Source organism: Pristiophorus japonicus, unplaced genomic scaffold (assembly GCF_044704955.1).
Source record: "Pristiophorus japonicus isolate sPriJap1 unplaced genomic scaffold, sPriJap1.hap1 HAP1_SCAFFOLD_607, whole genome shotgun sequence".
Taxonomy (NCBI): Eukaryota; Metazoa; Chordata; class Chondrichthyes; family Pristiophoridae; genus Pristiophorus; species Pristiophorus japonicus.
In genome coordinates, this window is record NW_027254517.1 from 211374 (window position 1) to 233061 (window position 21688).

Genomic DNA, 21688 nt, shown 5'->3' on the forward strand with positions numbered 1-21688 from the left:
CCCCCCTCGCTCTCTCTCTCCCCCCTCGCTCTCTCTCTCCCCCCTCACTCTCTCTCTCCCCCCCTCGCTCTCTCTCTCCCCCCTCGCTCTCTCTCTCCCCCACTCGCTCTCTCTCTCTCCCCCCCTCGCTCTCTCTCTCTCTCCCCCCCTCGCTCTCTCTCTCTCCCCCCCTCGCTCTCTCTCTCTCTCTCTCCCCCCTCGCTCTCTCGCGCTCTCTCCCCCCCCGCGCTCTCTCCCCCTTTTCCCTCTCTCCCCCCTCGCTCTCTCTCTCCCCCCCTCTCTCTCTCCCCCCTCGCTCCCTCTCTCCCCCCCTCGCTCCCTCTCTACCCCCCTCGCTCTCTCTCTCCCCCCCTCGCTCTCTCTCTCCCCCCTCGCTCTCTCTCTCCCCCCTCGCTCTCTCTCTCCCCCCCCTCTCTCTCTCTCCCCCCTCGCTCTCTCTCTCCCCCCCTCGCTCTCTCTCCCCCCCTCGCTCTCTCTCTCCCCCCCTCGCTCCCTCTCTCCCCCCCTCGCTCCCTCTCTCCCCCCCTCGCTCCCTCTCTCCCCCCCTCGCTCCCTCTCTCCCCCCCTCGCTCCCTCTCTCCCCCCCCCTCGCTCTCTCTCTCCCCCCCTCGCTCTCTCTCTCCCCCCTCGCTCTCTCTCTCCCCCCCTCGCTCTCTCTCTCCCCCCCTCGCTCTCTCTCTCCCCCCCTCGCTCTCTCTCTCCCCCCTCGCTCTCTCTCTCCCCCTCGCTCTCTCTCTCCCCCTCGCTCTCTCTCTCCCCCTCGCTCTCTCTCTCCCCCTCGCTCTCTCTCTCCCCCTCGCTCTCTCTCTCCCCCTCGCTCGCTCTCTCCCCCTCGCTCTCTCTCTCCCTCGCTCGCTCTCTCCCCCCTCGCTCGCTCTCTCTCCCCCATCGCTCTCTCTCTCCCCCCCTCGCTCTCTCTCTCCCCCCCTCGCTCTCTCTCTCCCCCCCTCGCTCTCTCTCTCCCCCCCTCGCTCTCTCTCTCCCCCCCTCGCTCTCTCTCTCCCCCCCTCGCTCTCTCTCTCTCTCCCCCCCTCGCTCTCTCTCTCTCCCCCCCTCGCTCTCTCTCTCCCCCCCCTCGCTCTCTCTCTCTCCCCCCCTCGCTCTCTCTCTCTCCCCCCCTCGCTCTCTCTCTCTCCCCCCCTCGCTCTCTCTCTCTCCCCCCCTCGCTCTCTCTCTCTCCCCCCCTCGCGCTCTCTCTCTCCCCCCCCTCGCTCTCTCTCTCCCCCCCTCGCTCTCTCTCTCTCCCCCCTCGCTCTCTCTCTCTCCCCCCGTCGCTCTCTCTCTCTCCCCCCCTCGCTCTCTCTCTCTCTCTCCCCCCCTCGCTCTCTCTCTCTCTCCCCCCCTCGCTCTCTCTCTCTCTCCCCCCCTCGCTCTCTCTCTCCTCCCCCCTCGCTCTCTCTCTCTCCCCCCTCGCTCTCTCTCTCTCCCCCCTCGCTCTCTCTCCCCCCTCGCTCTCTCTCTCTCCCCCCTCGCTCTCTCTCTTTCCCCCCTCGCTCTCTCTCTCTCCCCCCTCGCTCTCTCTCTCTCACCCCTCGCGCTCTCCCCCTCGCGCTCTCCCCCTCGCCCTCTCCCCCTCGCCCTCTCCCCCTCGCCCTCTCCCCCTCGCCCTCTCCCCCTCGCTCTCTCCCCCTCGCCCTCTCCCCCTCGCCCTCTCCCCCTCGCTCTCTCCCCCTCGCTCTCTTCCCCTCGCTCTCTCCCCCTCTCTCTCTCCCCCTCGCTCTCTCCCCCTCGCTCTCTCCCCCTCGCTCTCTCCCCCTCGCTCTCTCCCCCTCGCTCTCTCCCCCTCGCTCTCTCCCCTCGCTCTCTCCCCCTCGCTCTCTCCCCCTCGCTCTCTCTCTCCCCCTCGCTCTCTCTCTCCCCCTCGCTCTCTCTCTCCCCCTCGCTCTCTCTCTCCCCGTCGCTCTCTCTCTCCCCCTCGCTCTCTCCCCCTCGCTCTCTCTCTCCCCGTCGCTCTCTCTCTCCCCCTCGCTCTCTCTCTCCCCCCCTCGCTCTCTCTCTCCCCCCCTCGCTCTCTCTCTCCCCCTCGCTCTCTCTCTCCCCCTCGCTCTCTCTCTCCCCCATCGCTCTCTCTCTCCCCCCCTCGATCTCTCTCTCCCCCCTCGCTCTCTCTCTCCCCTCCCCCCCTCGCTCTCTCCCTCCCCCTCGCTCTCTCCCCCCCCATCGCTCTCTCTCTCCCCCCCTCGCTCTCTCTCTCCCCCCCCGCTCTCTCTCCCCCCTCGCTCTCTCTCTCCCCCCCTCGCTCTCTCTCTCCCCCCTCGCTCATAGAGAGATAGTATTCTCCCCCCCTCGCTCTCTCCCCCCCCTCGCTCTCTCTCTCCCCCCTCGCTCTCTCTCTCTCTCCCCCCTCGCTCTCTCTCTCTCCCCCCTCGCTCTCTCTCCCCCCTCGCTCTCTCCCCCCCTCGCTCTCTCTCTCTCTCTCCCCCCTCGCTCTCTCTCTCCCCCCTCGCTCTCTCTCTCCCCCCTCGCTCTCTCTCTCCCCCCCTCGCTCCTCTCTCTCCCCCCCTCGCTCTCTCTCTCCCCCCCTCGCTCTCTCTCTCCCCCCCCCCCCTCGCTCTCTCTCTCCCCCCCTCGCCTCTCTCTCTCTCCCCCCTCGCTTCTCCCTCCCTCTCTCCCCCCCTCGCTCTCTCTCTCCCCCCTCGCTCTCTCTCTCCCCCCCTCGCTCTCTCTCTCCCCCCTCGCTCTCTCTCTCCCCCCCTCGCTCTCTCTCTCCCCCCCTCGCTCTCTCTCTCCCCCCCTCGCTCTCTCTCTCCCCCCTCGCTCTCTCTCTCCCCCCCTCGCTTCTCTCTCCCCCCCTCGCTCTCTCTCTCCCCCCCCTGGCTCGCTCCCCTCCTCCTCCCCCCTCGCTCTCTCTCTCCCCCCCTCGCTCCCTCTCTCCCCCCCTCGCTCTCTCTCTCCCCCCCTCGCTCTCTCTCTCCCCCCCTCGCTCTCTCTCTCCCCCCCTCGCTCTCTCTCTCCCCCCCTCGCTCTCTCTCTCCCCCCTCGCTCTCTCTCTCCCCCCTCGCTCTCTCTCTCCCCCTCGCTCGCTCTCTCCCCCTCGCTCTCTCTCTCCCCTCGCTCGCTCTCTCCCCCCCTCGCTCGCTCTCTCTCCCCCCCTCGCTCTCTCTCTCCCCCCCTCGCTCTCTCTCTCCCCCCTCGCTCTCTCTCTCCCCCCCTCGCTCTCTCTCTCCCCCCCTCGCTCTCTCTCTCCCCCTCGCTCTCTCTCTCCCCCCCTCGCTCTCTCTCTCTCTCCCCCCCTCGCTCTCTCTCTCTCCCCCCCTCGCTCTCTCTCTCCCCCCCTCGCTCTCTCTCTCTCCCCCCCTCGCTCTCTCTCTCTCCCCCCTCGCTCTCTCTCTCTCCCCCCCTCGCTCTCTCTCTCTCCCCCCCTCGCTCTCTCTCTCTCCCCCCCTCGCGCTCTCTCTCTCCCCCCCTCGCTCTCTCTCTCCCCCCCTCGCTCTCTCTCTCTCCCCCCCTCGCTCCTCTCTCTCCCCCCGTCGCTCTCTCTCTCTCCCCCCCTCGCTCTCTCTCTCTCTCTCCCCCCCTCGCTCTCTCTCTCTCCCCCCCTCGCTCTCTCTCTCTCTCCCCCCCTCGCTCTCTCTCTCTCTCCCCCCCTCGCTCTCTCTCTCTCCCCCCTCGCTCTCTCTCTCTCCCCCCTCGCTCTCTCTCCCCCCTCGCTCTCTCTCTCTCCCCCCTCGCTCTCTCTCTTTCCCCCCTCGCTCTCTCTCTCTCCCCCCTCGCTCTCTCTCTCTCACCCCTCGCGCTCTCCCCCTCGCGCTCTCCCCCTCGCCCTCTCCCCCTCGCCCTCTCCCCCTCGCCCTCTCCCCCTCGCCCTCTCCCCCTCGCTCTCTCCCCCTCGCCCTCTCCCCCTCGCCCTCTCCCCCTCGCTCTCTCCCCCTCGCTCTCTTCCCCTCGCTCTCTCCCCCTCTCTCTCTCCCCCTCGCCTCTCTCCCCCTCGCTCTCTCCCCCTCGCTCTCTCCCCCTCGCTCTCTCCCCCTCGCCTCTCTCCCCCTCGCTCTCTCCCCCTCGCTCTCTCCCCCTCGCTCTCTCTCTCCCCCTCGCTCTCTCTCTCCCCCTCGCTCTCTCTCTCCCCCTCGCTCTCTCTCTCCCCGTCGCTCTCTCTCTCCCCCTCGCTCTCTCCCCCTCGCTCTCTCTCTCCCCGTCGCTCTCTCTCTCCCCCTCGCTCTCTCTCTCCCCCCCTCGCTCTCTCTCTCCCCCCCTCGCTCTCTCTCTCCCCCTCGCTCTCTCTCTCCCCCTCGCTCTCTCTCTCCCCCATCGCTCTCTCTCTCCCCCTCGCTCTCTCTCTCCCCCTCGCTCTCTCTCTCCCCCATCGCTCTCTCTCTCCCCCCCTCGATCTCTCTCTCCCCCCTCGCTCTCTCTCTCCCCCCTCGCTCCCTCTCTCCCCCCCTCTCTCTCTCCCCCCCCTCGCTCTCTCTCTCCCCCCCTCGCTCTCTCTCTCCCCCCCTCGCTCTCTCTCTCCCCCCCTCGCTCTCTCCCTCCCCCTCGCTCTCTCCCCCCCCATCGCTCTCTCTCTCCCCCCCTCGATCTCTCTCTCCCCCCTCGCTCTCTCTCTCCCCCCCTCGCTCTCTCTCTCCCCCCTCGCTCTCTCTCTCCCCCCTCGCTCTCTCTCTCCCCCACTCGCTCTCTCTCTCTCCCCCCCTCGCTCTCTCTCTCTCTCCCCCCCTCGCTCTCTCTCTCTCTCCCCCCCTCGCTCTCTCTCTCTCTCTCTCCCCCCTCGCTCTCTCGCGCTCTCTCCCCCCCGCGCTCTCTCCCCCTTTTCCCTCTCTCCCCCCTCGCTCTCTCTCTCCCCCCCCTCTCTCTCTCCCCCCTCGCTCTCTCTCTCCCCCCCTCGCTCCCTCTCTCCCCCCCTCGCTCCCTCTCTACCCCCCTCGCTCCCTCTCTACCCCCCTCGCTCTCTCTCTCCCCCCCTCGCTCTCTCTCTCCCCCCTCGCTCTCTCTCTCCCCCCTCGCTCTCTCTCTCCCCCTCGCTCTCTCTCTCCCCCCCTCTCTCTCTCTCCCCCCTCGCTCTCTCTCTCCCCCCCTCGCTCTCTCTCTCCCCCCCTCGCTCTCTCTCTCCCCCCCTCGCTCTCTCTCTCCCCCCCTCGCTCCCTCTCTCCCCCCCTCGCTCCCTCTCTCCCCCCCTCGCTCCCTCTCTCCCCCCTCGCTCCCTCTCTCCCCCCTCGCTCTCTCTCTCCCCCCTCGCTCTCTCTCTCCCCCCCCTCGCTCTCTCTCTCCCCCCCTCGCTCTCTCTCTCCCCCCCTCGCGCTCTCTCTCCCCCCCTCGCTCTCTCTCTCCCCCCCTCGCTCTCTCTCTCCCCCCTCGCTCTCTCTCTCCCCCTCGCTCGCTCTCTCCCCCTCGCTCTCTCTCTCCCCCTCGCTCGCTCTCTCCCCCTCGCTCTCTCTCCCCCCTCGCTCGCTCTCTCTCCCCCATCGCTCTCTCTCTCCCCCCCTCGCTCTCTCTCTCCCCCCCTCGCTCTCTCTCTCCCCCCCTCGCTCTCTCTCTCCCCCCTCGCTCTCTCTCTCCCCCCCCTCGCTCTCTCTCTCCCCCCCTCGCTCTCTCTCTCCCCCCCTCGCTCTCTCTCTCCCCCCCTCGCTCTCTCTCTCTCCCCCCCCTCGCTCTCTCTCTCTCCCCCCCCCTCGCTCTCTCTCTCTCCCCCCCTCGCTCTCTCTCTCTCCCCCCCTCGCTCTCTCTCTCTCCCCCCCTCGCCTCTCTCTCTCCCCCCCTCGCTCTCTCTCTCTCCCCCCCTCGCTCTCTCTCTCTCCCCCCCTCGCTCTCTCTCTCTCCCCCCTCGCTCTCTCTCTCTCCCCCCCTCGCTCTCTCTCTCTCCCCCCCTCGCTCTCTCTCTCTCCCCCCCTCGCTCTCTCTCTCTCCCCCCCTCGCTTCTCTCTCTCCCCCCCCTCGCTCTCTCTCTCCCCCCCCTCGCTCTCTCTCTCCCCCCCTCGCTCTCTCTCTCTCCCCCCCTCGCTCTCTCTCTCTCCCCCCCTCGCTCTCTCTCTCTCCCCCCCTCGCTCTCTCTCTCTCTCTCCCCCCCTCGCTCTCTCTCTCTCTCCCCCCCTCGCTCTCTCTCTCTCTCCCCCCCTCGCTCTCTCTCTCTCTCCCCCCCTCGCTCTCTCTCTCTCTCTCTCCCCCCCTCGCTCTCTCTCTCTCTCCCCCCCTCGCTCTCTCTCTCTCTCCCCCCCTCGCTCTCTCTCTCTCCCCCCTCGCTCTCTCTCTCTCCCCCCTCGCTCTCTCTCTCTCCCCCCTCGCTCTCTCTCTCTCCCCCCTCGCTCTCTCTCCCTCGCCCTCTCCCCCTCGCCCTCTCCCCCTCGCCCTCTCCCCCTCGCCCTCTCCCCCTCGCCCTCTCCCCCTCGCCCTCTCCCCCTCGCCCTCTCCCCCTCGCCCTCTCCCCCTCGCCCTCTCCCCCTCGCTCTCTCCCCCTCGCTCTCTCCCCCTCGCTCTCTCCCCCTCGCTCTCTCCCCCTCGCTCTCTCCCCCTCGCTCTCTCCCCCTCGCTCTCTCCCCCTCGCTCTCTCCCCCTCGCTCTCTCCCCCTCGCTCTCTCCCCCTCGCTCTCTCTCTCCCCCTCGCTCTCTCTCTCCCCCTCGCTCTCTCTCTCCCCCTCGCTCTCTCTCTCCCCCTCGCTCTCTCTCTCCCCCTCGCTCTCTCTCTCCCCCTCGCTCTCTCTCTCCCCCTCGCTCTCTCTCTCCCCCTCGCTCTCTCTCTCCCCCTCGCTCTCTCTCTCTCCCCCTCGCTCTCTCTCTCCCCCCCTCGCTCTCTCTCTCCCCCCCTCGCTCTCTCTCTCCCCCCCTCGCTCTCTCTCTCCCCCCCTCGCTCTCTCTCTCCCCCCCTCGCTCTCTCTCTCCCCCCCTCGCTCTCTTTCTCCCCCCTCGCTCTCTCTCTCCCCCTCGCTCTCTCTCTCCCCCTCGCTCTCTCTCTCCCCCATCGCTCTCTCTCTCCCCCCCTCGATCTCTCTCTCCCCCCTCGCTCTCTCTCTCCCCCCTCGCTCCCTCTCTCCCCCCCTCGCTCTCTCTCTCCCCCCCTCGCTCTCTCTCTCCCCCCCTCGCTCTCTCTCTCCCCCCCCTCGCTCTCTCCCTCCCCCTCGCTCACTCCCTCCCCGTCGCTCTCTCCCTCCTCCCTCGCTCTCTCTCTCCCCCTCGCTCTCTCTCCCCCCTCGCGCTCTCTCTCCCCCCTCGCGTTCTCTCCCCCCTCGCGCTCTCTCTCCCCCCTCGCTCTCTCTCTCCCCCCTCGCTCTCTCTCTCCCCCCTCGCTCTCTCTCTCCCCCCTCGCTCTCTCTCTCCCCCCTCGCTCTCTCTCTCCCCCCTCGCTCTCTCTCTCCCGCTCTCTCTCTCCCCCTCGCTCTCTCCCCCTCGCTCTCTCCCCCTCGCTCTCTCCCCCTCGCTCTCTCCCCCTCGCTCTCTCCCCCTCGCTCTCTCTCTCCCCCCCTTGCACGCTCTCTCTCCCCCCCTCGCGCTCTCTCTCCCCCCCCTCGCTCTCTCTCTCCCCCCCCTCGCTCTCTCTCTCCCCCCCTCGCTCTCTCTCTCCCCCATCACTCTCTCTCTCCCCCCCTCGATCTCTCTCTCCCCCCCTCGCTCTCTCTCTCCCCCCCTCGCTCTCTCTCTCCCCTCCTCGCTCTCTCTCTCCCCCCCTCGATCTCTCTCTCCCCCCCTCGCTCTCTCTCTCCCCCCCTCGATCTCTCTCTCCCCCCCTCGCTCTCTCTCTCCCCCCCTCGCTCTCTCTCTCCCCCCCTTGCTCTCTCTATCCCCCCCTCGCTCTCTTCTTCCCCTCGCTCTCTTCCTCCCCCTCGCTCTCTTCCTCCCCCTCGCTCTCTCCCTCCCCCTCGCTCTCTCCCTCCCCCTCGCTCTCTCTCTCCCCCCCTCGCTCTCTCCCTCCCCCTCGCTCTCTCCCTCCCCCTCGCTCTCTCCCTCCCCCTCGCTCTCTCCCTCCCCCCTCGTTCTCTCTCTCCCCCCTCGCGCTCTCTCTCCCCCCTCGCGCTCTCTCTCCCCCCTCGCTCTCTCTCTCCCCCCTCGCTCTCTCTCTCCCCCCTCGCTCTCTCTCTCCCCCCTCGCTCTCTCTCTCCCCCCTCGCTCTCTCTCTCCCCCCTCGCTCTCTCTCTCCCCCTCGCTCTCTCCCCCTCGCTCTCTCCCCCTCGCTCTCTCGCCCTCGCTCTCTCCCCCTCGCTCTCTCCCCCTCGCTCTCTCTCTCTCCCCCCCTTGCACGCTCTCTCTCCCCCCCTCGCGCTCTCTCTCCCCCCCTTGCTCTCTCTATCCCCCCCTCGCTCTCTTCTTCCCCTCGCTCTCTTCCTCCCCCTCGCTCTCTCCCTCCCCCTCGCTCTCTCCCTCCCCCCTCGCTCTCTCTCTCCCCCCTCGCTCTCTCTCTCCCCCCTCGCTCTCTCTCTCCCCCCCCTCGCTCTCTCTCTCCCCCCTCGCTCTCTCTCTCCCCCTCGCTCTCTCTCTCCCCCTCGCTCTCTCTCTCCCCCTCGCTCTCTCTCTCCCCCCTCGCTCTCTCTCTCCCCCCTCGCTCTCTCTCTCCCCCCTCGCTCTCTCTCTCCCCCCTCGCTCTCTCTCTCCCCCCTCGCTCTCTCTCTCCCCCTCGCTCTCTCTCTCCCCCTCGCTCTCTCTCTCCCCCCTCGCTCTCTCTCTCCCCCCTCGCTCTCTCTCTCCCCCCTCGCTCTCTCTCTCCCCCCTCGCTCTCTCTCTCCCCCTTGCTCTCTCTCTCCCCTCCCTCTCGCTCTCTCTCTCCCCTCCCCCTCGTTCTTTTCCCCCTCCCCCTCGCTCTTTTCCCCCCTCCCCCTCGCTCTTTTCCCCCCTCCCCCTCGCTCTCTCCCCCCTCGCCCTCGCTCATTCACCCCTCCCCCTCGCTCTCTCCCCCTCGCTCTCTCCCCCTCCCCCTCGCTCTGACACTCTCTCTCTCTCCCCCTCGCTCTCTCTCTCCCCCTCGCTCTCTCTCTCCCCTCCCTCTCGCTCTCTCTCTCCCCTCCCCCTCGCTCTTTTCCCCCTCCCCCTCGCTCTTTTCCCCCTCCCCCTCGCTCTTTTCCCCCCTCCCCTCGCTCTTTTCCCCCCTCCCCTCGCTCTTTTCCCCCCTCCCCCTCGCTCTCTCCACCCTCGCCCTCGCTCTTTCCCCCCTCCCCCTCGCTCTCTCCCCCTCGCTCTCTCTCTCTCCCCCCTCGCTCTCTCTCTCCCCCCTCGCTCTCTCTCTCCCCCCTCGCTCTCTCTCTCCCCCCTCGCTCTCTCTCTCCCCCTCGCTCTCTCTCTCCCCCCTCGCTCTCTCTCTCCCCCCTCGCTCTCTCTCTCCCCCCTCGCTCTCTCTCTCCCCCCTCGCTCTCTCTCTCCCCCCTCGCTCTCTCTCTCCCCCTCGCTCTCTCTCCCCCCTCGCTCCCTCTCTCCCCCCTCGCTCTCTCTCTCCCCCCTCGCTCTCTCTCTGCCCCCTCGCTCTCTCTCTGCCCCCTCGCTCTCTCTCTGCCCCTCGCTCTCTCTCTCTCCCCCCTCGCTCTCTCTCCCCCTCGCTCTCTCTCTCTCCCCCTCGCTCTCTCTCCCCCTCGCTCTCTCCCCCTCCCCCCCCGCTCTCTCTCCCCCCTCGCCCCCGCTCTCTCTCCCACCTCCCTCTCGCTCTCTCCCCTCCCCCCTCTCTCCCTCTCCCCCCTCTCTCCCTCTCCCCCTCGCTCTCTCCCCCTCCCCCTGCCTCTGACACTCTCTCTCTCCCTCTCTCACCCCCCCCCTTGTGCTCTCTGCCCCTCGCTCTCTCTGCCCCTCGCTCTCTCTGCCCCTCGCTCTCTCTGCCCCTCGCTCTCTCTGCCCCTCGCTCTCTCTGCCCCTCGCTCTCTCTGCCCCTCCGCTCTCTCTGCCCCTCGCTCTCTCTGCCCCTCGCTCTCTCTGCCCCTCGCTCTCTCTGCCCCTCGCTCTCTCTGCCCCTCGCTCTCTCTGCCCCTCGCTCTCTCTGCCCCTCGCTCTCTCTGCCCCTCGCTCTCTCTGCCCCTCGCTCTCTCTGCACCTCGCTCTCTCCCCCCCTCGCTCTCTCCCCCCCTCGCTCTCTCCCCCCCTCGCTCTCTCCCCCCCCTCGCTCTCTCCCCCCCTCGCTCTCTCCCCCCCTCGCTCTCTCTCCCCCCCTCGCTCTCTCTCCCCCCCTCGCTCTCTCTCCCCCCCTCGCTCTCTCTCCCCCCCTCGCTCTCTCTCCCCCCCTCGCTCTCTCTCTCCCCCTCGCTCTCTCTCTCCCCCCTCGCTCTCTCTCTCCCCCCTCGCTCTCTCTCTCCCCCCTCGCTCTCTCTCTCCCCCCTCGCTCTCTCTCTCCCCCCTCGCTCTCTCTCTCCCCCCTCGCTCTCTCTCTCTTCCCCCCTCGCTCTCTCTCTCCCCCCTCGCTCTCTCTCTCCCCCCCCCTCGCTCTCTCACTCTCCCCCCCTCGCTCTCTCTCTCACCCCCTCGCTCTCTCTCTCCCCCCCTCGCGCTCTCTCTCCCCCCCGCTCGCTCTCTCTCTCCCCCCCCTCGCTCTCTCTCTCCCCCCCCTCGCTCTCTCTCTCCCCCCCCTCGCTCTCTCTCTCCCCACCCCTCGCTCTCTCTCTCCCCCCCCTCGCTCTCTCTCTCCCCCCCCCCTCGCTCTCTCTGCCCCTCGCTCTCTCTCTCCCCCCCCCCCTCGCTCTCTCTGCCCCTCGCTCTCTCTGCCCCTCGCTCTCTCTGCCCCTCGCTCTCTCTGCCCCTCGCTCTCTCTGCCCCTCGCTCTCTCTGCCCCTCGCTCTCTCTGCCCCTCGCTCTCTCTGCCCCTCGCTCTCTCTGCCCCTCGCTCTCTCTGCCCCTCGCTCTCTCTGCCCCTCGCTCTCTCTGCCCCTCGCTCTCTCTGCCCCTCGCTCTCTCTGCCCCTCGCTCTCTCTGCCCCTCGCTCTCTCTGCCCCTCGCTCTCTCTGCCCCTCGCTCTCTCTGCCCCTCGCTCTCTCTGCCCCTCGCTCTCTCTGCCCCTCGCTCTCTCTGCCCCTCGCTCTCTCTGCCCCTCGCTCTCTCTGCCCCTCGCTCTCTCTGCCCCTCGCTCTCTCTGCCCCTCGCTCTCTCTGCCCCTCGCTCTCTCTGCCCCTCGCTCTCTCTGCCCCTCGCTCTCTCTGCCCCTCGCTCTCTCTGCCCCTCGCTCTCTCTGCCCCTCGCTCTCTCTGCCCCTCGCGCTCTCTGCCCCTCGCGCTATCTGCCCCTCGCGCTCTCTGCCCCTCGCGCTCTCTGCCCCTCGCGCTCTCTGCCCCTCGCGCTCTCTGCCCCTCGCTCTCTCTGCCCCTCGCTCTCTCTGCCCCTCGCTCTCTCTGCCCCTCGCTCTCTCTGCCCCTCGCTCTCTCTGCCCCTCGCTCTCTCTGCCCCTCGCTCTCTCTGCCCCTCGCTCTCTCTGCCCCTCGCTCTCTCTGCCCCTCGCTCTCTCTGCCCCTCGCTCTCTCTGCCCCTCGCTCTCTCTGCCCCTCGCTCTCTCTGCCCCTCGCTCTCTCTGCCCCTCGCTCTCTCTGCCCCTCGCTCTCTCTGCCCCTCGCTCTCTCTGCCCCTCGCTCTCTCTGCCCCTCGCTCTCTCTGCCCCTCGCTCTCTCTGCCCCTCGCTCTCTCTGCCCCTCGCTCTCTCTGCCCCTCGCTCTCTCTGCCCCTCGCTCTCTCTGCCCCTCGCTCTCTCTGCCCCTCGCTCTCTCTGCCCCTCGCTCTCTCTGCCCCTCGCTCTCTCTGCCCCTCGCTCTCTCTGCCCCTCGTTCTCTCTGCCCCTCGCTCTCTCTGCCCCTCGCTCTCTCTGCCCCTCGCTCTCTCTGCCCCTCGCTCTCTCTGCCCCTCGCTCTCTCTGCCCCTCGCTCTCTCTCCCTCTCTCTCTCCCCCTCGCTCTCTCTGCCCCTCGCTCTCTCTGCCCCTCGCTCTCTCTGCCCCTCGCTCTCTCTGCCCCTCGCTCTCTCTGCCCCTCGCGCTATCTGCCCCTCGCGCTATCTGCCCCTCGCGCTCTCTGCCCCTCGCGCTCTCTGCCCCTCGCGCTCTCTGCCCCTCGCGCTCTCTGCCCCTCGCGCTCTCTGCCCCTCGCGCTCTCTGCCCCTCGCGCTCTCTGCCCCTCGCGCTCTCTGCCCCTCGCGCTCTCTGCCCCTCGCGCTCTCTGCCCCTCGCGCTCTCTGCCCCTCGCGCTCTCTGCCCCTCGCGCTCTCTGCCCCTCGCGCTCTCTGCCCCTCGCGCTCTCTGCCCCTCGCGCTCTCTGCCCCTCGCGCTCTCTGCCCCTCGCGCTCTCTGCCCCTCGCGCTCTCTGCCCCTCGCGCTCTCTGCCCCTCGCGCTCTCTGCCCCTCGCGCTCTCTGCCCCTCGCGCTCTCTGCCCCTCGCGCTCTCTGCCCCTCGCGCTCTCTGCCCCTCGCGCTCTCTGCCCCTCGCGCTCTCTGCCCCTCGCGCTCTCTGCCCCTCGCGCTCTCTGCCCCTCGCGCTCTCTGCCCCTCGCGCTCTCTGCCCCTCGCGCTCTCTGCCCCTCGCGCTCTCTGCCCCTCGCTCTCTCTGCCCCTCGCTCTCTCTGCCCCTCGCTCTCTCTGCCCCTCGCTCTCTCTGCCCCTCGCTCTCTCTCCCCCTCGCTCTCTCTCCCCCTCGCTCTCTCTCCCCCTCGCTCTCTCTCCCCCTCGCTCTCTCTCCCCCTCGCTCTCTCTCCCCCTCGCTCTCTCTCCCCCTCGCTCTCTCTCCCCCTCGCTCTCTCTCCCCCTCGCTCTCTCTCCCCCTCGCTCTCTCTCCCCCTCGCTCTCTCTCCCCCTCGCTCTCTCTCCCCCTCGCTCTCTCTCCCCCTCGCTCTCTCTCCCCCTCGCTCTCTCTCCCCCCTCGCTCTCTCCCCCCCTCGCTCTCTCCCCCCCCCTCGCTCTCTCCCCCCCCTCGCTCTCTCTCCCCCCCTCGCTCTCTCTCCCCCCCTCGCTCTCTCTCCCCCCCTCGCTCTCTCTCCCCCCCTCGCTCTCTCTCCCCCCCTCGCTCTCTCTCCCCCCCTCGCTCTCTCTCCCCCCCTCGCTCTCTCTCCCCCCCTCGCTCTCTCTCCTCCCCTCGCTCTCTCTCCCCCCCTCGCTCTCTCTCCCCCCCCCTCGCTCTCTTCCCCTCCCCCCCCCGCTCTGACACTCTCTCTCTCCCTCTCTCCCCAGAGTAAGATTGGTGCGGGCAGGCTGTTGGGCCCAAAGGGTGTGGCCGTTGACCATAATGGCCACCTGATCGTGGTCGATAACAAGGCTTGCTGTGTCTTCATCTTTCAGTCGAACGGGAAGCTGGTGACCAGGTTTGGTGTGCGCGGCACTGCAGACAGACAGTTTGCAGGTACACTGGACGGTAATTAAATGTGACCTCTTCCTCTGTGCGCTCTCTGGGTTGTGGTGCATGATGGGTAGCTCAGCTCCAGATCTGGGATTTCATTCCTGTCCCAAACCGGTCCGCTCATTCACAGGAACATCCGAAATAGGAGCAGGAGTCGGCCATTCGGCCCCTCGAGCCTGCTCTGCCGATCAATGAGATCAGGGCTGACCTTCGACCTCAACTTCCTGACGATCGCTATAATCCAGCGATCCCAGCCTTGGATATACTCAACGACTGAGCCTCTGGGCAGATAATTCCAGAGTCACAACACTTTCGAGTCCCGGCCCGGTTTAAGTGAGGCCCGCCCGATGGAACAGCTCCCTCTCGCCCAGTCCTGGTGCCAGTGCCCCAGGAAAACCGTTCTCCTCATGGTCCTTCTGACAATCACCTTATATGTCCATGCCCCGAAGGTTCCTGTCGCCGTACGGGGTGAGGGGCAATTTTTTCCCCCTACGCCTCTATTTATGAAACCCAGGATCCCGTAAGCTTTCTTAACAGTTTTCTCAACCTGTCCTGCCACCTTCAGAGATTTGTCCCATATACCCCCAGGTCTCTCTGTTCCTGCACCCCCTTTAGACTTGTACCCTTTAGTTTATATTACCCAGCCTCGTGCTTCCTACCAAAATCTATCACTTTGCATTTTCTGCGTTAAATGTCATTGCCCCGTGTCAGCCCATCCCACCAGCCTGTCTGTGTCCTCCTGCAGTCTATCAGTGTCCTCCTCGCTGGTCACTCGAGTTTTGTGTCATTTGCTCTCTGTTCCCTGTCACTTCACCAATCCCGTATCCATGCTGTCGCTGTCCCTTTTATTCCCTGAGCTTCAAGTTTGCTGGCAAACTTGTTGTGTGGCATTTTGTCCAACGCCTTTTGGAATCCCACAGAATCAGAGAATGGTTACAGCACGGAAGGCCATTCAGCCCATCGAGCCCGTGCTGGCTCTCTGCAGGAGCACCTCAGCCAGTCCCACTCCCCCGCCCTTTCCCCGGGGCCCTGCACATTTTCCCTTCAGGTACGTATCCAACTCCCGTTTGAAAGCCACGATTGAGTCTGCCTCCCCCACCCTCTCAGGCCGTGCATTCCCGATCCTAACCACTCGCTGCGGAATAATGTTTGTCCTCATGTCCCCTTTGGTTCTTCTGTCAATCGCCTTAAATCTGTGTCCTCTGGTTCCCGACCCTTCCCCAATGGGAACAGTTTCTCTCGACCTCTGTCCAGACCCCTCATGATATTGAACACCTCGATCAAATCTCCTCTCAACCTTCTCTGCTCCAAGGAGAACAACCCCAGCTTCTCCAGTCTATCCACGTCACTGAAGTCCCTCATTAGAAACATAAAAACATAGAAACAGAAATTTACAGCGCAGAAGGAGGCCATTCCGGCCCATCGTGTCCTCACCGGCCGACAAAGAGCCACATGGCTCTCGGTCAGCAGCCCTGAAGGTTACATATAAACCTGTGAACAATGACGGAAAGGCAAAGAGCACCCGGCCCAACCAGTCCGCCTCACACAACTGTGACATCCCTTATACTGAAACATTCTACACTCCACCCCAACCGGAGTCATGTGATCTCCTGGGAGAGGCAAAAACCAGATAAAATCCCAGGCCAATTTAGGTAGAAAAAATCTGGTAAAATTCCTCTCCGACCCATCCAGGCGATCGACACTAGTCCAGGAGATCCCCCTGGCCGTATTCTATTCCCTGCAGTACTTACCATTATATCTGCTCCGTTCAACAAAAGGTCATCCAGTCTAATCCCAATTACCAGCTCTAGGTCTGTAACCCTGCAGGTTACTGCACTTTAAGTGACCATCCAACCATCTCTTAAAAGTGGTGAGGGTTTCTGCATCCACCACTCTTCCAGGCAGCGAGTTCCAGATCCCCACAACCCTCTGTGTAAGGAAGCCTCCCTCAAATCCCCTCTAAACCTTCCACCAACCAACCTCTGCCTCCACACATTGGTCTCCATTCTGTTCCCTAATCGCCCCCCCCCCACCCCCACCCTCTCACTATTTATCTGCCTGTAGAGGAGTTTTGGATAACTCTCTATGTTGGCTGCCATTCTATTCCCATACCCTCTCTCTGCCCCTCCTATTTCCTTGTTCACTTCCCCTCTGACCTTTCTATATTAGCCTGATTCTCAGATATATTAACACCTGACATCTGTCATACGCCCCTTTATCTGCTTCATCATATTCTCTCTCGTTCATCACCCAGGGAGACCTGACTTTAGTTGCCCTGCCTTTCCCCCAGTGGGACTGTATCGACTGGACCCAAACTATTTCCTCTTTAAAGGCAGCCCATTGTTCCATTACAGTTTTCCCGCCAATCTTTGATTCCAGTTTCCCCAGCCAGATCTGTTCTCATCCCTCTGAAATTGGTCTTCCCCCAGTTAAACATTTTTATTTGAGATTGCTCCCTGTCCTTTTCCATAGCTAATCTAAACCTTATGATATTATGATCGCTGTTCCCTAAATGCTCCCCTACTGATGTGAGAACTTGTGTGATATTATTACCCTTGAGGTTCTACATTTTAATTTCGACCCGAGCTCCTCAAACTCCCTCAGCGGAACCTCATTCTGAGTTCTACCGATGTCATTGCTTCCTAAGTGAACCAGGACAACTGGATCCTGCTCTCCCACTTCAAGTTCTTCTCCGGTTCATTGGTGGGAATTATCACTGGAACTTGGCCGTTCCCCTGGTGCCCTCCGGGAGATTGGGGGGGGGTCAAGGGGTTGGTGAAGGCATGGTCTGGTCAGGGTTCGGGGGTCAGGGTTTGGAAGTCGGGGGTCAGGAGGATGTGTGTTGTGCTCGGGTGTTGGCAGTGGGTTGGGGGTCGGGATGGGTCAGGGGTTGGAGGGTGATGTGAGGGGTCGCTGATTCTGCTCTTGCTATTGTAGGACCGCACTTCGTTGCCGTCAACACTAAGAACGAGATTCTGGTGACGGATTTCCACAACCACTCGGTGAAGGTGAGCTGAGCGTTGGTGCCGACGGGTTTCCCCTCCCCCTCCCCCTCCCCCTCCCCCTCCCCCTCCCCCTCCCCCTCCCCCTCCCCCTCCCCCTCCCCCTCCCCCTCCCCCTCCCCCTCCCCCTCCCCCTCCCCCTCCCCCTCCCCCTCCCCATCCAATCACGCTCTTCCTCCCCTCTGCTCTTCCTCCTCTCCGCTCCCCCTCCCCTCCGCTCCCCCTCCCCTCCGCTCCCCCTCCCCTCACACTCCCACTCCCATTCACCCTCCCACTCCCCCTCCCCTCACACTCCCCCGCTCCCTCTGCTCCACCTCCCCTAACCCCTCCCCCTCCCCTTCCTGCTCCCCCTTGCCTCCCCCTTCCCGCACCCCGTCCCCTCCCCCGTCCCCTCCCCCTCCCCCTCCCCCTCCCCCTCCCCCTCCCCTCACACTCCCACTCCCATTCACCCTCCCACTCCCCCTCCCCTCACACTCCCCCGCTCCCTCCGCTCCACCTCCCCTCCCCCCTCCCCCTCCCCTTCCTGCTCCCCCTTGCCTCCCCCTTCCTGCACCCCGTCCCTTCCCCCTCCCCCTCACACTCCCCCTCCCCCTACACTCCCCCTCCCCCTCCCCTCACACTCCCCCTCACCCTCCCCTACCCCTCCCCGCCCCCCCGAACCTACCTCCAGTCCCTGGCCTTCACCCTGACCTTCGCCCCCAGCTCCGTGCCCCCTGCCATCCGCCCCCCCGGCCCCCGCTCCACACCCGACCCGTGCTCCGCCCCCTGATCCTCGCATCGCCCCTGAACTCTGCCCCGCCCCGACCCCTGTTCCGCGCCTCGACCGCTGACCCCCGAACTATGCTCCGCCCCGAGGGCTGCTCCGCCCCATGACCCCTCGACCCTGACCCCCGCGCTGCCCCCTGACCCCCGATCATTCTGCCCCTCGGCCTGCCTCCTGAGTTTTCCCGCTCTGGGATGGGCCTCAGATCCGTCCGGTACTCGGCTTCTGATTGGCTGATTGATGGATTGGTGGCTCAGGTTGTGATTGACCTTTGTTGACCTCCGCAGGTTTATAACTCGGACGGCGAATTCCTCTTCAAGTTCGGATCTCACGGTGAGGGGAACGGACAGTTCAACGCTCCCACCGGAGTGGCCGTCGACAGCAACGGGAACATCATCGTCGCCGACTGGGGAAACAGCCGGATTCAGGTGTGGGGGAGGGGGAGGGGGGCTTCACCCTGTGTCCACCATACTCCCCCTGTCATCGCCTGCACCCCCATCCCGATTCACCCCCACTCCTCCCCGCACTGTGCCCACCCCCCGTGCTGCACTGCCCTGGGAGTGTTTGATGGGACAGTGTAGAGGGAGCTTTACTCTGTATCTAACCCCATGCTGTACCTGCCCTGGGAGTGTTTGATGGGACAGTGTAGAGGGAGATTTACTCTGTATCTAACCCCCTGTACCTGCCCTGGGAGTGTTTGATGGGACAGTGTAGAGGGAGCTTTACTGTGTATCTAACCCCCTGTACCTGCCCTGGGAGTGTTTGATGGGACAGTGTAGAGGGAGCTTTACTCTGTATCTAACCCCCTGTACCTTCAGAGGGGAACCGGGGAAGGGACCTAATCACACATCAATGGCCAATCAGAGAGGGCAGTGAGTGCAAGCGAGTCCTTCTTTACTCCCGTGGGGGCGGGGGGAGGGGAGTTTGAACCCCCGTAACGCGGTGTGTTTGGGCAGTACAAGAGGTTCGTGTATCGCACCCGCCTGCAACACGGGCACCTGCCTTTCAGCGGAGCTGGAGCGATTGTTGGAAATTTTTAAGGAGACTGCGTTTAATGCCGCGGGGCAAAGGTGGCAGAGCCATCGGGGTCTCTCGTTCCATCCTCGTGTGTGGGGGTACTCGCCCATCCCCCTCTCCCATCCCCATCTCCCATCCCCCTCTCCCATCCCCCTCCCCCCTCCCCCATCCCCCCTCCCCCATCCCCCTCCCCCATCCCCCTCCCCCATCCCCCTCCCCCTCCCCCATCCCCCTCCCCCATCCCCTCCCCCATCCCCCTCCCCCTCCCCCATCCCCATCCCCATCCCCCTCCCCCATCCCCCTCCCCATCCCCCTCCCCATCCCATCCCCCCCATCCCCCTCCCCCAACCCCCTCCCCCAACCCCCTCCCCCAACCCCCTCCCCCATCCCCCTCCCCCATCCCCCTCCCCCATCCCCCTCCCCCATCCCCCTCCCCCATCCCCCTCCCCCATCCCCCTCCCCATCCCCCTCCCCCATCCCCCTCCCCCATCCCCCTCTCCCCATCCCCCTCTCCCCATCCCCCTCTCCCCATCCCCCTCTCCCCATCCCCCTCTCCCCATCCCCCTCTCCCCATCCCCCTCTCCCCATCCCCCTCTCCCCATCCCCCCTCCCCCATCCCCCATCCCCCCTCCCCCATCCCCCCTCCCCCATCCCCCTCCCCATCCCCCTCCCCCATCCCCCTCCCCCCTCCCCCATCCCCCTCCCCCATTCCCCCTCCCCCATTCCCCCTCCCCCATTCCCCCTCCCCCATTCCCCCCTCCCCATTCCCCCCTCTCCCCATCCCCCTCTCCCCATCCCCCTCTCCCCATCCCCCTCTCCCCATCCCCCTCTCCCCATCCCCCATCCCCCCATCCCCCATCCCCCCCATCCCCCATCCCCCCATCCCCCATCCCCCCATCCCCCATCCCCCCACCTGCCCTCACTCTTCCCCCGCTTAGTCCCACCCCCCGGTTCCCCTCCATCCTCCCTATCGCCCCCAGTATTTGACAATTCGGAAGGACAGACAGAAAGGAAAAGGAGGTGGGGTAGCTCTGTTAAATGAAGGATGGGATCAATGTGTTAGTGAGAAACGATATTGACTCAGAGAATCAAGATGCAAAATCAGTTTGTGTGGAGATGAGGAATAATAAGGGCTAGATGTCACTGTTGTGTCTACTCTATTGGCCCCCTAACATAGCCACACTGTTGGACAGAGTTTAAATCAAGAAATAATGGAGGCTTGTAATAAATGTATGGCAAAAATCATGGGCGATTTTAATCTTCATATCAAATTGACCAGGGTAGGCTTGTAGAGGAGTTCATAGAGTGTATCCGGGATAGTTTCCTTGAACAGTACGTTGCGGAACCAACCAGGGAGCAGACTATCTTAGATCTGGTACTGTGTAATGAGGGAGGATTAATAAACGATCTCATAGTAAAGGATCCTTTAGGAATGAGTGACCATAATATGGTTGAATTTCAAATTATTTTGGAGGGTGAGAAAGTTTGTTCTCAAACCAAGTTCCTGATCTTAAATAAAGAAGACTACAAAGGTATGAGGGCAGAGTTGGCTAAAGTGGGCTGGGAAAATAGACTAAAGTATGGGTCGGTTGATGAGCAGTGGCAGGCATTTAAAGAGACATTTCATAACTCGCAACAGAAATATATCCCAATGAGAAGGAAAGACTGTAAGAGAAGGGATAACCATCCGTGACTAACTAAGGAAATAAGGGAGGGTATCAAATTGAAAACAAGGACATACAATATGGCCAAGACTAGTGAGAGGCCAGAGGATTGGGAAATGTTTTAAAATCAGCAAAGACTGACTAAAAAAAATTATAAAGAGAGGAAAGATAGAGTATGTGTAAACCAGCATGAAATATAAAAACAGACAGTAAGAGCTTCAACAGGAAAAAGGAAGAGAGTAGCTAAAGTAAACGTTGGTCCCTTAGAGGATGAGACTGGGGAATTAATAACGGGGAACAGGGAAATGGCAGAGACGTTGAACAAATATTTTGTATCATTCTTCAAGGTTGAAGACAATAAAAACATCCCAATAGTGGATAATCAAGGAATTATCACTAAAGAAAAAAATACTAGTTAAAATAATGGGACTAAAGGCAGACAAGTCCCCTGGACCTGATGGCTTATATCCTAAAGTCTTAAAAGAAGTGGCTGCAGAGATAGTGGATGCATTGGTTGTAATCTACTAAAATTCCTGGATTCTGGGGCGGTCCCAGCAGCTTTGAAAACTGCAAATGTAACGTAGCCAAGTTTGCTGATGATACAAAGATGGGAGGAAAAGCAATGTGTGAGGAGGACACAAAAAATCTGCAAAAGGACATAGACAGGCTAAGTGAGTGCGTAAAAATTTGACAGATGGAGTATAATGTTGGGAAGTGTGAGGTTACACACTTTGACAGAAAAAAATCAAAGAGCAAGTTATTATTTAAATGGAGAAAGATTGCAAAGTGCTGCAGTACAGCGGGACCTGGGGGTACTTGTGCATGAAACACAAAAGGATAGTATGCAGGTACAGCAAGTGATCAGGAAGGCCAATGGAATCTTGGCCTTTATTGTAAAGGGGATGGAGTATAAAAGCAGGGAAGTCTTGCTACAGTTATACAGGGTATTGGTGAGGCCACACCTGGAACACTGCGTGCAGTTTTGGTTTCCATATTTACGAAAGGATATACTTGCTTTGGAGACAGTTCAGAAAAGGTTCACTAGGTTGATTCCGGAGATGAAGGGGTTGACTTATCAGGAAAGGTTGAGTAGGTTGGGCCTCTACGCATTGGAATTCAGAAGAATGAGAGGTGATCTTATCGAAACGTATAAGATTATGAGGAGGCTTGACAAGGTGGGTGCAGAGAGGATGTTTCCACTGATGGGGGAGACTAGAACTCGAGGCATGATCTTAGAATAAGGGGCCGCCCATTTAAAGATGAGGAGGAATTTCTTCTCTCAGAGGGTTGTAAATCTGTGGAATTCGCTACCTCAGAGAGTTGTGGAAGCCGGGACATTGAATAAATTTAAGACAGAGATGGACAGTTTCTTAAACGATAACAGAATAAGGGGTTATGGGGAGTGGGCGGGGAAGTGGAGCTGAGTCCATGATCGGATCAGCCATAATCGTATTAAATGGCGGAGCAGGCTCGAGGTGCCGTATAGAAACATAGAAAATAGGTGCAGGAGTCGGCCATTTGGCCCTTCGAGCCTGCACCACCATTCAATAAGATCATTCCCTCAGTATCACTTTCTTGCTTTCTCTCCATACCCCTTGATCCCTTTACCCGTAAGGGCCGTATCTAACTCCCTCTTGAATATACCCAATGAACTGGCATCAACAACTCTCTGCGGCAGGGAATTCCACAGGTTAACAATTCTCTGAGTGAAGAAGTTTCTCCTCATCTCGGTCCTAAATGGCTTACCCCTTATCCTTAGACTGTGACCCCTGGTTCTGGACTTCCCCAACATTGGGAACATTCTTCCTGCATCTAATCTGTCCAGTCCTGTCAGAATTTTATATGTTTCTATGAAATCCCCTCATTCTTCTAGTCGATCCAGTCTTTCTTCATATGTCAGTCCTGCCATCCCGGGAATCAGTCTGGTGAACCTTCCTCAATAGCAAGAACGTCCTTCCTCAGATTAGGAGACCAAAACTGAATACAATATTCCAGGTGAGGCCTCACCAAGGCCCTGTACAACTGCAGTAAGACCTCC

At 63.3% G+C, this 21688-nt stretch overlaps 1 protein-coding gene across 1 annotated transcript in view; it reads left to right on the plus strand.

The window, feature by feature from the left end:
• LOC139255440 (tripartite motif-containing protein 2-like) overlaps window positions 1-21688 on the plus strand; it is an 81697-nt gene that overhangs the window by 54396 nt on the left and 5613 nt on the right. The window contains exons 7-9 of the mRNA XM_070873920.1: window positions 13039-13219; window positions 16142-16212; window positions 17257-17397. Coding sequence (XP_070730021.1) covers window positions 13039-13219; window positions 16142-16212; window positions 17257-17397 — 393 coding nt within the window. The remainder of the gene's footprint in view (window positions 1-13038; window positions 13220-16141; window positions 16213-17256; window positions 17398-21688) is intronic.